Source organism: Lygodium microphyllum, chromosome 8, assembly GCF_053477565.2.
Source record: "Lygodium microphyllum isolate KBCC chromosome 8, Lygodium_microphyllum_v1.1.10, whole genome shotgun sequence".
In the NCBI taxonomy this organism is placed as follows: Eukaryota; Viridiplantae; Streptophyta; class Polypodiopsida; order Schizaeales; family Lygodiaceae; genus Lygodium; species Lygodium microphyllum.
In genome coordinates, this window is record NC_141142.1 from 160,878,746 (window position 1) to 160,895,427 (window position 16,682).

The window sequence follows — 16,682 nt, forward strand, 5'->3', positions numbered from 1 at the left end:
CCAAAAGAACTCTTATACAAAGAAATAGAAGAACCCTATATATGGGTCTCAAACCAAACTCAAATAACTAAGGTGGCATACTAACTGAGCCACGAACTAGAGTAGATAAGGATAGCTGTCATCTAGCTATTATTCATGGGCAGTGTACCAACCGCATCTGCAACAGACAAGTCGGTGACATAAATGCACAACGTTCACCCTGGCATATCACGAGTGGAGCTCGATATCTCAACAGCGATGCCATAGAACAGTCAGTATTATCGTCGCTATCAACGTCGGTATTGGCGTCGCTATCAACGTCGCAAATGCGATGCTGATAGCGACGCCAATACCGACGTTGATAGCGACGGTTTGAGACATACATAACAACGCCAATAACGACACGAGCAATAAAATTTATGATGCTAATAGCAATGGTAACAGGGAAAAAAAAATTTGTGGCAAGGCAGCATATAGCACTGTGTACTTTATGAGAGTCATACAAAATAGTTTCTACACTACTGTGTACAATGCGGTTGCAAACAAAAACAATGTATACTGAAATCATAAAACTGATACATGAAATAAATACATGATCTCATAAAAAGCGATTGGTACAATCATGAAAAGATATCACTAATACATAGAAAATGTCTACATAGATCAGGCGACTCAAAAATAAAGGTGTGTGAGCTCCAGGAATCCAAGGGCGAGCTACGCATCCTCGTCCCCCAAAAGCTCGTCCCGCCACAAAGGAGCATCGAACGGACTCTGCAGAAAAAGAAACAACATATCAGTCCACCATACAATAATGCATTCAAATATCTCATGGTAACTACGGACAAGAAAGATGAGTGACTTACAGGGCCGCCGCGTCTATATAATCGGTCGATCAATGCAGTGAGACCGTGCCTCTCTGCATATCGAGTCTCAAGGCCAGTCGGATTGTGATTTGTAATGGAGTGCTGCAAAGAAAACAAAATGCTAACTGTTAGAAACATGATTGTTAGTACAAAGAATATTTCAAAAAAATAAACAAGCAAAACAAAAGAAAAACTTACAGTCCTCCAAGTATGTCCTGTGGCTGCCACTCCCAAGATGATGGACCACTCTGGCCTCGAGTCGTGCCCTCGCCGCCTCGCACTGCTGAATCCAACGTCCTGGAGAATTTGTAGCCTCCTCCCTAAGCACTAGTAGTTTGTATCTAACCACTCAGGCTTTGCATCCCCACTCTTGATTGCCTTGCGTTCATCAGATCATCTATATGACATGTATGCACGCATGCAATCCATCATCCAGCTCATAGAGAATCTATCTACTATGGCTAGCACCAGAAACTCCTCATGCAAGGATGCTACTATGTAGTCCTTGCTCCCCTCCGGTATGTTCTTCCAATTATCCAAACGTTGTGCCGAAAAACTTTTTGGCACAACTCTCTCATGTGAGCCATCACCCTCCTCCCCTCATCATTCATGATGATGGCTCCTGACCTACTATCGACTAGATATCCATAACCCCCTGGAGTCTACCTAAGATAGGTCCTCTCCCATCTGCGTCTACAATCCTGGGCATATCCAGGAGACCCTTGTGCATCCGGTGTACCGATGGGGGTAATATCTCTCGGAGTGGCACCCACAGGGGTGCCACTCTGTTGACGACTATGCAAAAGCCATAGTAACTGAAGTAGACGTCCCCACAGGTGTGACAAATCCTAGAGGTGACACAGCTCCATTTGAACGACGAGACAGAGACACCGCGTTCGTGTCTCCACAGCATCCACCTGAGCTTGAGGCACACTCCCTGGAAGGGCCACGAGAGTGAGGAGTCGCACCTGTATCCCATGTCGACTGCGGGCTCACTACCTCTGTATCTCTGCAGCATCCCCCTGATCCCAATGCACTCCCTCCCTCTGGCCCAAGTCGTGAGCGTTGAGCTTGTCTGTTTGAAGCCAAAGCATCCGATCGCGCTGAAGCAGATCTAGCAGAGCGCATTGACGAAGACCGAGCTCCTGGTCTGCCATCTCTCTGAATCTGGTGATCTGGTCTAGAGACATGAGTGCAAAGATGTCCTGTAACTCCTCATCGCTCATCCATCGACTCATCCTAAAAATGTCACCTACATAGACAAAAAATTGATGTTAGAATAATCAATTTAAATCACACAAAGCACAGTAATATAAATCATTAAAAAAAATCTCACTTAAAATGCATATTTTATGTACCTTTATAAGCGATTGGTCAACGAATTGAGTAAGTGGATGCTCCAGGTATGAAGTATCCTATGGTCCCATATTAATCTCCTAACACAACTCTGCATATACTGGAAGGTCGATAGACATGTCACCACAAAAGAATGAGTCCGCCTCATTCTCAAAGAATTCTTGGACTCCTGTATTTCCATCATTGTTAGTCAATGCTGGCTCCAAGCTTTTGACAACCTCTACCTCTTGCAATATCGACCCCTCTATTTGCATATTATCTTCATCTATGCCCGGAACATTACTTTGATCATATACTCTCGCACTTCGGGGAGTTGAAGGTATAACATACCACCATCGAGGTTGTCGGGGGTTTGGATAGAAGATTACCTGTTCACAAACACGTACAAGAGAGTTCAAACCATTGTGACATAAACCATGTCGTAATACAATTAGCAAGCAAATGAGTCCATGCACCTATTCACAATGGGCTGGAAACACAAAGGTGTTATGCAAATCCGTCCACTTTTTTTTGAAATCTATTTTGAGAAATCTAGATGGACCTCATCGAACTGTTGCTCCAGCTCCTCCAAGTACCACTTTGAACCACTCCACGTCGAATAATATCATGGAGAAGCTACGGTAATCCACCGTAACAATACTTTGTAAGTTCCCAAAATACTCCATCTTATCCACAACCGTGTTTGGATCCGTTGCTCGTCGCCGGCTCTCTTGCTCGAACCTTGCCATGACACCACAGTCCATTGTGGAGCGCATGTTGTCAATACGCTCCACGCGAAAATGCCGTCCGCGCGCTATATATTTTATATTGTACATTGAAACACTCAAATTATATGTCTTATATAAAATTTAGATACGACAGATTCTAAACCCCTCATCACCTTTGGACTACATCCCCTTGAGAATTCCCACTCCTCCATTAAGACCTCTATCCCTTCGCGAGACGCTGCGGTCAAGGCTCCATGCAACCATTGCGTTGACATAAACCGCGGCATCTCCTCCATGCCTTCAGGATATCAAATCGGTCGATGACGCATACTACGTCGGAATTCAGCTCGCGCTTCCTCTTGATCTTGCCTAACGATCTGGTACTTGGTGAGCCACGTCTCCATAGAGGCATGGTGTAACATACAAAAGCGATTCACCTTCTCTTCCATTGAGGCATCCATTCTTTTTTCTACCCCATTTCCAACCACCACATCTCCAGTCAGTCTATCATCATCCTTCAGCGACCATAGCATTTCATTGTTTGGTTTCACCGTTAGTAGCCATTGTGAAATATGCACTAGTGCCTCAGACACCAACCAACCTTCGGCCATGCTACCTTTTGGCCGAGCTCATTGTCGCACAAAGCCTTTTAGGGTTTTCATGAAGCACTCCAAGAAGAACATCCATCGTGTATGGACAGGTCCAGCAATCTCCACTTCATCCACAAGATGCACAAGAAGGTGGATTTTGTGAGAATGAGCGGGATCTAGGACATGGCAGTGAGTTATGGTGGATGGAAGGAGAAGAGTAAACTCATGATGGAGGAGACAAAGACACTGTTTGTTACACAAGTGAATTAGGTTCCAAGATTGAGACTTGGACTCATAAACACAATCTTGTGTATGTGGACAATGACACTGACACTTTACTGATAAGAAAAGAGTACTATCATTGCATTAAGAAAAGAAAGCAAGTACAATTCTTTATAGGAAAGTAGGAAACTCCAGTAGGCACCACTGTGCATATGGGATTGGTAAGCCTGCATGTCCTTGGCCCTGAAGCTCCATACAAAGAGGCTGTTAGTGAGTGTGATTGCTGAATCTCAACACCCCTCCTCAATTACAACTAGAAAGGCACAAAGTGTGTAGAGGCTGTAATGAGAACCACCTGCAAAGTGTGGGCACACCACAAACATGGTAGACACCAGAGGCTGTTGCAGAAAAGACTAAGTGTGGGCACCAAAACATGATGGACATCCAGAGGCTGTAACAGGGGCCTCACAAAGTGTACAGGGACTGTAGTGCCAGGTTACATGAGGAGTTTACAAAGCTTATGACAAGAAGCATTAGGGCAAGGAAATACAAGGCTTTTAAAACGGTCTATCAGAGTAATGAGAGTAGAAGGACTTATGAGTCTTGTCCTTCCGATCTTGGTGGTCTTCATCTTCATCTTCATCTTCATCTTCATCTTCATCTTCATCTTTTGGTCCATGGTCGTCTTCTTCTTTCACAGCTGCAAGATAGGCCTTTTGGGACCTCGTCCTAGCATGACAGAACTTCTCAATGTGTCCGGTCCTTTTGCAGAAGTCACAGAAGAGTGGTTCCTTTTTACCTTTGTATCTGTTGTTCACATATAACATTTGTTCATCCTTTGAAATTCTAGGCTCTTCTTTGCTTTTAAGTTTCTTTTCTTCCTCTAGCAGAGAGGCTTTAATATCAACAAGTTGAGGATCAGGCATATTGGTTAGAGTGGTTGATACATTATCATAGGCAGGAGGTAGACTTTTTAACAAGATACCAATACAAACATCTTCATCCATTTTTAGCTTTATCCCTGCAAGCTGGGTTAGGAGACTTTCCATGTAATTTAGATGGGATGCCAGGGATGTATGAGGCTTCATATCAAGTTGGAAAAATTCAATCAATAGACCATACTTAGACAACTTTGACTGTGCACCAAATAAGGTATCCAATTTGTCCCAAGTGTCATGGGACGTGTCACAAGCATCCACATGATGAATGTAGCTATCATCCAATTCCAACTTAATGATGGCTTGTGCCTTGTCATCATTCTTCTGCCAAGTAACTGCAAGGTCTGCATCTCGAGGTTTCTTTTCTTTGCCATTGGTGATGGCCCAGAGTCCCTTCTTCATCAGGATGAGCTTGATGCGGGTTTTCCAGGTGTGAAACCCGATTCCCTTGAACCGAGCATTTGGAGAGTCTTTTCCCATGTTGGATGACTAGAGCAGCAGAAAATCAGCTGCAAGATTCTCAGATTTTACAAGTGAAGGAGTAGATTACAATGTGTCAAGAGACACAAGTAATGGTAGTGTGATAACACACTATGTAGAGACTTGATGTTGAGCTTGAATCTTCCTTGCTTGGGGTCGTTGATCCTTCTTCAATCTTCTCAGGTCCTTCCTCTCCTTGATTTGGTGCTGGGACAGTAGATCAGAGTGGCAGTGGATTGCTCCAGGTGGCAGGAGAGAGAAAATGATGAGATTTTTGAGCTTTGATGAAACTGGCTATGGCTGACACTTTAGGGTTTTAGACAGGGGCCGGGTTTTTTGCAAATTGCAAGAGCTATGGTTGATCATTTCCAAAACTTTTTTAATGGAAATGTAGCTCTTTCCAAGGCCTATCAAAGCCCTATGATTTTCATCATCATCGTGACGTGTGCATGCCGAATTCGGCATATAAATAGCAGACGGCGGAGTCTGGACAGCGAGCTTGTATTCACGCAATGCTGGAGTACACGTCGACGAGCAATGTCAAACTTTGATGTGGTATAGAGGAGCGTCTAGAGCAGAGGAGAAGTTCTCCAAAAGAAAGTACTCAAAGATATGCTCTAGTTTGAGAGATCCAGAAGCTCCAAGGAGGTAGGGTGCAGGCTTGGCTATGGCTGCCACAGGTCAAGTGGAGATAGAGTTTAGAAATGAGCTCATTAGCTGGGACTCAGCTGTGGACTTGAGCTGACCTGAGTGAAGATGAGTTGAGAGAGGAGTGAAATGAGCTAGGCCATGCTCGACTGTGCTCTGATACCATGTGAGAATGAGCGGGATCTAGGACATGGCAGTGAGTTATGGTAGATGGAAGGAGAAGAGTAAACTCATGATGGAGGAGACAAAGACATTATTTGTTACACAAGTGAATTAGGTTCCAAGATTGAGACTTGGACTCATCAACACAATCTTGTGTATGTGGACAATGACACTGACACTTTACTGATAAGAAAAGAGTACTATCATTGCATTAAGAAAAGAAAGCAAGTACAATGCTTTCTTGGAAAGTAGGAAACTGCAGTAGGCACCACTGTGCATATGGGATTGGTAAGCATGCATGTCCTTGGCCCTGAAGCTCCATACAAAGAGGCTGTTAGTGAGTGTGATTGCTGAATATCAATAGATTTGTATCGTGAGCATGCTGGTGGGCAGGTATTTCTCAAAGAGACAGACCATCTCCACTGCTCCCTGCCTCGCGGATTCAATAGAGGACGTCTTAATCTCCTTCTGTGAGATCCATTGCACCAAAGATGACAACCTGTAAATGGCCCCGCATATTTTTGGAGTGAGACATCCTGCGATTGCGATCGGTAGTACAAACTGCCACAAATGAGAAAGCATGCTACATTCCAATTAGCAAAATGCCCACGCTAATTACAATCCATTCATAGTACAAACCTGACATATCTTATGCCAGTCATGGGATTTTAGCCCTGATAATTGGTCATCTTTAGAAAATGCAGACCTGAGAGAATGCATCATATCCATCGGAGTGTGGATATACTGTATTACTTACTTCACAATGCACTCTTCTTTAGTGGACAAAACCCAAGGAGCGCGAGGAAGTTGCACACGACCATCAGCACTTGACTGCGGCCAAAGTGCCTCCATCTTACCTACCTCCTTCAAATCTATTCGTGCCCCTATAGTGTCTCTCTTTCCTATGATGGGGTCCCATAATAAGCTGCCCACATTCTTGAAAATATGCATGGGATCCAACAAGTGGTTGACCTGTAAGTGGGTCCAATATGGCAACTCGTAGAAAACTAAGAACCGCCACATTCCATTTGGATGTAGCCCATGCCAAGCTTCCGTAAAACATGCCGTGCATCATCACGAGACTCAGTCATGGTATTTGTAGGTGGTAATATATGATTTGTAAAAGCATAAAACACCTTGAAAAAGCACAAATATTTGTAATAATAGTACCGAAAAAAAAATCAATGAAGCGTATGTACAAGGTACTTGAACAACTCGGTCACACTCGTATCGCTCCACCCGTATTTTGCTTGCACACTTAAGAGTGCAAGCAGTGTCTTCAGCCAAGATACTCGGCACCCATCATTTAATGGTATGGATGCTTCCTCTCTAAGCGGATCAGAAGTCTCGACATCCATGGGAATCAATACATCGATCATTGCCTCCATCTCAGGCTCTAAGATTGTAGGTAGGTCTGGAAGGTTGCATGTCTCCTCTGGCATTGATAGTATAGATTGGCCTTGCGAGTGGTGGATTGGCTCCTGCACTCCATCCATCGCACGCCCACATACTCTTCTAATTGGCCGCAAAGGGTGCACTCTCCCTTGGGACGAGACATCACCTCCCTGGATAGAAAATTTGCCAGCAAGACCCAATCTTATTGTATATGGTATTCAATTAGCTTGCGAGTACAATGCATGATTGATATTAACTTCAAATTACCGTTTGCTGAAAATCCGCAATCGCCTGATCAATGATCTCAGATTGAAACTCGCCAAATCGCCGTACGTGTTCTATAGACAATCGACGTTTTCGTCTAATTGCCAACTTGCATTGAGAGCAAGGACATGGGACACGTTGATTAAGATACGCCTCGCGATCTTGAACAATAGGACCTTCGTTTTCCATTTTGTCTACGTTACAACAAACAATTTGTTTTTGTTATCATTCTTTTCTTTTCTTAGATTGTTATCCTCTCCTTCCATCTCTCTCTTTTTCTATGACCTAGTATATAGTATCATAGAACACTAGTATTTAGTACCTCGCTCTTTCCCTCTCTCATTTCCTCTCCCTCCCTCGCCCTCACCCTCTCTTTCTCTCTTTCCCTATTAGATTTAATGATATTTCTCTTTTTTTCTCTCCTCTCTCTCTCTCATTTCCTTTTCTCTCTCCTCTCCCTCTCATTCCTCTCCCTCCCTCTCTCTTTTTCTCTCTCCTCTCTCTCTCATTCCTTTTTCTCTCTCCTCTCCCTCTCATTCCTCTCCCTCCCTCTCTCTTTTTCTCTTTCCTCTCTCTCTCTCATTCCTCTCCCTCCCTTGCTCTCTCTCTCATTCCTTTTTCTCTCTCATCTCTCTCTCCTTTCCTTTTTCTCTCTCCTCTCCCTCTCTCATTTCCTCTCCCTCCCTCGCCCTCACCCTCTCTTTCTCTCTTTCTCTATTAGGTATAATGATATTTCTCTTTTTCTCTCTCCTCTCTCTCTCTCTCATTTCCTTTTCTCTCTCTACTCTCCCTCTCATTCCTCTCCCTCCCTCTCTCTTTTTCTCTCTCCTCTCTCTCTCATTCCTCTCCCTCCCTTGCCCTCTCTCATTCTATTTTCTCTCTCCTCTCTCTCTCTCATTTCTTTTTCTCTCTCTCCTCTCCCTCTCTCATTTCCTCTCCCTCCCTCGCCCTCACCCTCTCTTTCTCTCTTTCCCTATTAGGTTTAATGGTTTTTCTCTCTTTTTCTCTCTCTTCTCTCTCTCTCTCTCTCTTTTCTCTCTCCTCTCCCTCTCTCATTTCGTTTTCTCTCTTCCTCTCCCTCTCTCATTTCCTCTCCCTCTCTTGCCCTCACCCTCTCTTTCTATCTCTCTTTCCCTGTTAGTTTTAATGATTTTTCTCTCTCCTCTCATTCTCTTTTTTTCTCTCTCCTCTCCCTCTCTCATTTCTTTTTGCTCTCTTCCTCTCCTTCTCTCATTTCTTCTCCCTCCCTCTCCCTCTCTCATTTCCCTATTATGTTTTCATCTCTCCTCCCCCTCCCTCTCCCTCTCTCATTTTCTCTCTCTTCCTCCCCGTCCCTCTCTCATTTCCTCTTCCCCTCCCTCTCCCTCTCTTTAATTTCCCTCTCTTTTTCCCTCTCCCTCTCCCTCATTTCTTCTCCATTTCTCATTACATACAAATATACAAAAAATAAATAAAAAAGAGAGAGAATACACTCTCCCTCTCTCATTCTCTCTCTCTCTTCCTCTCTTTCTCTCTCATTTTCCCCCTCCCTCTCCCATTTCCTCCCTCTCCCTCTCTTTAATTTCACTCTCTTTCTCCCTCTCTCTCTCCCTCATTTCTTCTCCCTCTCACATTATATATAAATTATACAAAAAATAAATAAATAAGAGAGAGAATACACTCTCCCTCTCTCTCGTTCTCTCATTTCATCCCCCTCCCTCTTTCATTTCCTCCCTCTCACTCTCCTTTCCTCCCCCTCTCCCTCCCTCCCCCATTTCCTCCCTCTCCCTCTCTTTGTCTCTCATTTCCTCTCCCTCTCTCAATATATATACACAAATTATAAAAGAAAAAGGAAGAGGGAGAGAGAGAATGCACTCTCTCTCCCTCTCCCTCTCTCATTTCCTCCCCATCCTTCTCCCTCTCCCTCTCTCTCTTTCTCTTTCTCTCCCTCTCTCGTTTCCTTTTTCTCTCTCCTCTCCCTCTCTCATTTCCTCTCCCTCCCTCGCCCTCACCCTCTCTTTCTCTCTTTCCCTATTAGGTTTAATGGTTTTTCACTCTTTTTCTCTCTACTCTCTCTCTCTCTCATTTTTTCTCTCTCCTCTCCCTCTCTCATTTCATTTTCTCTCTTCCTCTCCCTCTCTTGCCCTCACCCTCTCTTTCTATCTCTCTTTCCCTATTAGGTTTAATGATTTTTCTGTCTCCTCTCATTCTCTCTTTTTTTCCTCTCTCCTCTCCCTCTCTCATTTCCTTTTGCTCTCTTCCTCTCCTTCTCTTCTCCCTCTCTCTCCCTCTCTCATTTCCCTATTATGTTTTCGTCTCTCCCCCCTCTCCCTCTCCCTCTCTCAATTTCTCTCTCTTCCTCCCCCTCCCTCTCTCATTTCCTCTTCCCCTCCCTCTCCCTCTCTTTAATTTCCCTCTCTTTTTCCCTCTCCCTCTCCCTCATTTCTTCTCCCTTTCTCATTACATACAAATTATATAAAAAATAAATAAATAAGAGAGAGAATACACTCTCCCTCTCTTAATCCCTCTCATTCCCTTTCTCTCTCATTTTCTCCCCCTCCCTCTCCATCTCTTTAATTTCACTCTCTTTCTCCCTCTCCCTCTCCCTCTCCCTCATTCCTTCTCCCTCTTAGATTATATACAAATTATACAAAAATCAAATGAATAAGAGAGAGAATACACTCTCCCTCTCTCTGGTTCTCTCATTTCATCCCCCTCCCTCTTCCATTTCCTCCCTCTCACTCTCCCTTCCTCTCCCTCTCCCTCTCTCCCCCATTTCCTCCCTCTCCCTCTCTTTCTCTCTCATTTCCTCTCCCTCTCTCAATATATATACACAAATTATAAAAGCAAAAGGGAGAGGGAGAGAGAGAGTGCACTCTCCCTCCCTCTCCCTCTCCCTCTCCTTTTCTTTCTCTCCCTCTCTCATTTCCTCCCCCTCCCTCTCCCTCCCTTTCTCTTTCTCTTTCTCTTTCTCTTTCTCTTTCTCTCCCTCCCTCTCCCTCTTCCTCTCTTTCTCTCTCATTTCCTCTCCTAAACAAGCAAAAGAGAAAGAGAATTAAACCCTAAACAAGCAAAAGAATGAGAGAATGGACTCATCGATGAGATATGACGAGGGTTTGGCGGCTCCTCTTCGTAATGAAGGCTCCTTCTCTCCTTTGCGAATGACGGCGGTGGCAGCGGCGGTGGCGGCAAGCCTTCTTCCTCTCCCTCTCTCATGACGGTCGCTCTCTCTCTCGCTCTCCCTCTCAAAACGATCGACGAAAATGCGCGAAATGAACCCGCGCTCAGTTTCGGCCTGTTTTTTTCCCTGTGGGGCGTCGCTATTTGCGTCGCTATCTGCGTCGCTATTTGACGCAGATAACGACGCAAATAGCGACGCCGCTACCTGCGTCGCTACCCGCCGTCGCTATAGGTTTAAATCCTTGTAGCGTCTCTTGCTATCCATGATTCTTTGAAAGGTTAAAATTAGATATTCCTCTATTCCATAAATTGGAAGGGGGGGCTGAACTATTTCTTTGACTCTTGAAGTGCCACCATGTTCATAAATTGAGTGTGCAAATTGACAGGTTAGTTTAGACTTTTCATTATCATTAGGGAGTAGCAAACCATTATCATTAAAATGCTAATTGCTTAGAAAAAGTAACCATGCTTAGGCTTTTTCTAATCTCCATTAATTTGAGTTAGATCAAGAACCTCCAAAATGGGCCTCATCTTGACCATGAGCTTCTAGAATGTCCAAGAACCCCCTATTTCTTCTTTGTATCTTCTCCAAGAACCCCAAAAAAAGTCAAGACTTACTACAAAGAACTCTAGCTAGTCACAATTTGAATTGTACCAAGTTCTGTAACCAAATCTTGCACTCTAGTTATCTTGTATAACGGTGCTAATAACTAGCTCTAAGCTTGGAAACAACCTTGCCAATGGATCAAATACAAGGCTTTGATACACTAAAGTATTTGAGTATTGCCCTATTGCTCCATGCAAAGAGGCTGTCACATGGGTGTGATTGCATAAATCTGAACACCCCTCCTCAATCACAACCATAAAGAAAGCACCATGTGTACAAAGGCTGTCATGAGTAGAACCTTGCTAAGTGGGGGTATGCCACAAACATGGTGATCATCTAGAGGTTGTCATAGAAAAGGCTAAGTGTGGGTACAAAAAAACATGGCTAACATCCAAGGACTATTCCAAGGCCTCACTAAGTGTGTAGAGGCTGTTATGCATAGGCTACAGGAGGAGTTTTACAGGGCGTATGACAGGAGCATCCATGGCAAGTACATACAATAAAAAATTCTAGTGAAAAGTAGAGACAATGACCGACAGGATACAAAATCTAATCTTATCTTATATATTTTAAGAAGACAACGACAGATTTTTTGATACATCGTGTAGGCGTAAAAAGAGGCGCTGTATGACTGTTGCACAAGCCGTAGCAGATAGAGAGTTTTCAAAGAGTACTCTTTGCTCTTGCAACAAGTGACACGTCTCCTTTACAAAAAGTAGGGAATCCACTATTGGTGGGAAGAAAACTCAAGTGCGAAAACTTCCTTTCTTCTTCTCCTTCATTCGAAGACTTAACTAACAAGTTTGAAAATTGAGATATTGCGTGCCCTTGACAAATGTCAATTTCATAGTCTTCAGATAATTAAGACTTGTTAAGATCGCTAGGATTTTGGGAAGACCGGGTGGAGAGAGAAGTGTGCAATTGGTCTTAGTAGGATACATGATGCGCGTATAATCAACATTACCCTACCTGCCAGACCACGTGGGATGAATTTCCCGGAGGGCCAAAAGCCAAATTACACGTACTAACCGGAGAAAAGCGAGAGGCCGATGTTTCGTAGTGAGAGAGAGAGAGAGAGAGAGAGAGAGAGGGAGAGTCACGGAAGGTGAATTACTGCACATTGTCGAGCTTCCGCGTTAGAACCAGTCAAGCGGCTTTTCTTGACTACATTGCAGTCAGAAATCAGGAGCCCCGTCGACATGGAAATTGCCATCCCCTTCAATCCCTCCATGTTCGGCCAGCCAGCTACATAAGAGCCAAGATCCCTCTCCTTCAATCCCTCCATGTTCGGCCAGCCAGCTACATAAGAGCCAAGATCTCGCTCCTTCTTCTTTCTGTAGCAGCAGCAGCAGCAGCAGCAGTCAGTCAGTCAGTCAGTCCCAGACCATGGCACGCTCCGCACAATTCCTCGCTCTCTCACTTCTCATCCTGTCAGTGGTAGTGCAACATGCACGAGCTCAAAGCGCTACTAACGTTCGAGCGACTTATAACAACTACAACCCGGAGAGCATCGGGTGGAATCTGTACACTGCAAGCGTTTACTGTGCTACTTGGGATGGCAACCAGTCGTTAGACTGGAGGAAACAATACGGGTGGACCGCTTTCTGTGGCCCGGCCGGTGAGCAGGGCCAAGCTTCCTGTGGAAAATGCTTACGGGTAAGCACAAGCGCCCGCTTTACTCATTCGTTTATTTGTTTACTTATTGGACGTTCCCATGTGGAAAAGGGCAGATCTTATCCCTTGTTTTTCCCCCACATATAGTATTCGACATCATGCGCTTCTAAGAGGGAGGGATCCCATATGTACAAGGCATTGTAGATATGGAAGGGATCCCATATCTACAAGGCATTGTCGGCAGCCCGAAGCATGGCGTCTCTCCCTCACAAAACCTCATAATGTTGTCATCATTCATAATCTAGGAGCAATTTCCCAAAATCCTCCTCCTCCTCCTCTCTCTCTCTCTCTCTCTCTCTCTCTCTCTCTCTCTCTCTCTCAATTCGTCCCTTCCCCCCTATTGATGTTTGCTTAACTCCTCCATTTTGTCACTTGTAGGTCACAAATATAGACACGCAAGCCCAAGTGACCGTGAGAATCGTCGATCAATGCAGCAATGGGGGCCTCGATCTTGATACCACCCCTTTCAACCAACTTGATACAAATGGAAATGGTTATGCAGCTGGCCACCTCATGGTGGACTACGAATTTGTGAGTTGCTAGTCAGTGGGATTTTAAATTCCCACTGTACTTAAAGAATCCGTACATGTAAGAACAAAAGAGGTTCTCGCATTGCAAGAATAAGACAATAATACGACTCTTGGATATCATTGTTATTCCATGCACACGTGCGTGCACACGCACACACACACAGAGTTAACCACAATAACATCTTATGTTTGATGGACACAAAACATCAAAAAGGCCATACATGATTTAAGAGGCATACGCAATCGACAAAAGTCTCATTCTTCCAAAGAAACCTAAGTTATACCCATTCCTCTATAGTAGATTGTGATCTCATGCATTTGAGAAAGCATATTTGCATGTTACACCCATTTCTCCTATTGTCATATGCTGGCACGCACCTCTCCTTACACTCCTGCCCCATCAACACACCTATTTACACCATGCAAAAACACATGCAACAGTCATATTTATAAATGGTACCACTGCTCATAATATGTAGGCTTATACTCCTACGTTTACCCTTCTTGGAAACTCAATAATGTGTTGGAATGCCAAAGCAATGCACAACATGGTTTACTCTACTGATTTCCCAATGTGATTTTAGACATAAATTTCCAAGAGAAAATTGGAAGTGTCAAAATTAAAAGGCCTATTAGGACAAAGCATCTAACCAACGAAGTGCCACGATATAATTTTTGTGTACATATTGTTTATGCAACTCAATGGCGAGGACACAAACAAGACTGTGCTCTTTTTAAGTAAAAGCTCTGCAAAATAGCGCTTTTTTTTTCTTTTTCTTGAAGGAGTCTTCAAAACATGTAGCAACAACTAAGTAAGCATCACAGCATAATTTTTTTGTGCATTTATACTATATTACTAACTAGCATGGTCTACATTGCCAGCACGGCCCACTAACCATGGTTTGCACAATTGCATTCCTTTGCTCACAAAGAACGAAACAAAGAGCACATTTCACATGCAACAACCAACATGCTTTGCATGTAATAATACCTATATAAAAGATGCGTATAGGTATGACAAAATTCTTGGATAGTGAATATAAGTTTACGTGATTCAAACAATTCATATTTTTTATATCTTCAATTTTCATAAACCTTCAAACAATGCATGTCTCGCATCCTTAGATACATGTGCACTTTAGATACATCCTTTAGTTGTTCCTAACCTATAATGTTAAGGTTTATATACTATAAAAATCACCCATATCTAGAATACCTTCTCTCTCTCTCTCTCTCTCTCTCTCTCTCGCTCTCTCTCTAAAAAATCACTCATATCTAGAATACATTCTCTCTCTCTCTCTCTCTCTCTCTCTCTCTCTCTCTCTCTCTCTCTCTCTCTCTCTCTCTCTCTCTCTCTCTCTCTCTCTCTCTACATACTCATGTTGTATGTGTGTGCGTTCATATGTATCACACACTCAAAGAGATCATGTTCACATATGCCCTAAGTAAGTAACGTTTTAGTTCAGATGCCCATCATTGGTATTATTATTGTTGTGTTAGTTACTTCTAGTAAAGAGAAACATGTCCATCCTATATCCTCAAAAGGATTTAAGAGTTCTAATTACACCCACATATGTTTATATATCTAGTTTGTCAAATATTCATGTGAGATGCCTATCTCATGGTACTGCTTTCTATGTCAATAATTCCTATATGCACAAGCATAGATCTTAAGGTGCCCATATAGTGAGGATATAATGCACTCCCCTCCCCTCCTCTTGGCACCTATGGTGTCTTTACACATCTAGTTTTGCCAAATACTCATGTAAGAAGGCCATGTCATGGTGTTGCCATTCATGTCAATAATTACCACCCTTCCCCTTTTTTTTCAAGTGACTTTCCTACATCATGTTATGCAATGTTGTCCTATTTGGAAACCTTACTAGAAAATCCATTCATAACATTAGCATGTAACTCCCGTAAGTTCTTCCTGAACGATGGATACAACTCAACAAGTTTGGCATACAATGTTGCCAATAAAGGACCAACCCATCTTCTTTGCTACATATGCCTAACATTAGGCACACATGTCACTAAATTGATTGCTTATTATGCACTCTATTTAAAAATATAACTTCACAAGGGGGGGGATTGGCCCATCTTCGAGTCCCTAGTGTGTTGTCAATCTCTCTCTCTCTCTCTCTCTCTCTCTCTCTCTCTCTCTCTCTCTACATCTTTCTTTTCTCTCATCTATTCTTTCTTTGTGCCAGCATAATATTCACCATATATATTTTTAAGTATATAAGAAAGTTGAGCGTGTATCTCGGATCTTATAATAGTGGTATCCAAGCAGGTCTCTTTGCTTTTCTCAAAGTAAAGGTGATCCTTGCAAGAAGAAGGTATTATGACAACTGATGAAGTGCCTAGAAGTGAGCAATTACAGGCTCAATTGACATAGTATCATAGCTTGTTGGAAATTCCTAAAGTACATCAATTGATTGATAGCTTAAGGGCAAGGGAGGAAGCTACTTATGAAGGACTGAATCCTCCAAAAGATGGTGATATTGGAGGAAACGCCATTGCACCAATTGATGGTGAAGGTGCAAAGCATCCAATTGTTGAGAAGATTCCTAGAAGGAAGAAGGACTCTCGGGTCAAGAAGAGTAAAAAGACCTCACCTCGATTGAGGTGGATAAGGAGGGAGTCATCTCCCTCAGCAACCAGCTACTCCCCTGATTGCTCAAGTTCCTCCTCCTCCTCATCAACTTCTAGTTCCTACTCTCTTGGTTCTAAGTCTCGTGCAATTTGCAAACGGACAAAGAGGGACCATAAGAGGAGCAAGCTTAAGAAGACTAAGACTTTCAAGTCTCGGAATAAGGACATAAAGTTTGACTCTTACTCTAGTAAGAGAGATTCTACTAAGGCATTAGCCTTTGTCAGGAACTTTGAAGTTTCTTTTTTTGATGGTAATTTCTCAGAAAAGTCCAAGCTCAGGAATGTAGACATGCACTTGAAAGACACCGCTAGCAATTGGTGGTTAACTCTCATTTTGGAGGGAAGGAAACCCATGACTTGAGAAAAGTTCAAGAAGAAATTTTATGCTCAGTTCTTGCCTCCTGATCTTGAGAATGATGTCAAGGAGTGGGATTGGCTAGGCCAGAAAGAGCA

The 16,682-nt window shown here is 43.3% G+C and overlaps 1 protein-coding gene across 1 annotated transcript; it reads left to right on the top strand.

The window, feature by feature from the left end:
- The first annotated feature begins 12,579 nt into the window (after positions 1-12,579).
- LOC148033075 (pathogenesis-related protein PR-4-like) lies at positions 12,580-14,221 on the top strand. Its single transcript, XM_087683808.1, has 2 exons — positions 12,580-13,026; positions 13,423-14,221. Exons 1-2 carry the CDS (start codon positions 12,757-12,759, stop codon positions 13,585-13,587), a joined length of 435 nt encoding a protein of 144 aa, XP_087539934.1. The 5' UTR covers positions 12,580-12,756; the 3' UTR covers positions 13,588-14,221.
- Positions 14,222-16,682: the final 2,461 nt, after the last annotated feature.

What these genes read in the sequence shown, in the direction of transcription:
- LOC148033075 (XM_087683808.1), top strand. Translation starts at nt 12,757, where the DNA reads ATGGCACGCTCCGCACAATTCCTCGCTCTCTCACTTCTCATCCTGTCA. An exon ending in CCTGTGGAAAATGCTTACGG is followed by an intron (nt 13,027 to 13,422) that starts GTAAGCACAAGC and finishes TGTCACTTGTAG; the next exon opens with GTCACAAATATAGACACGCA.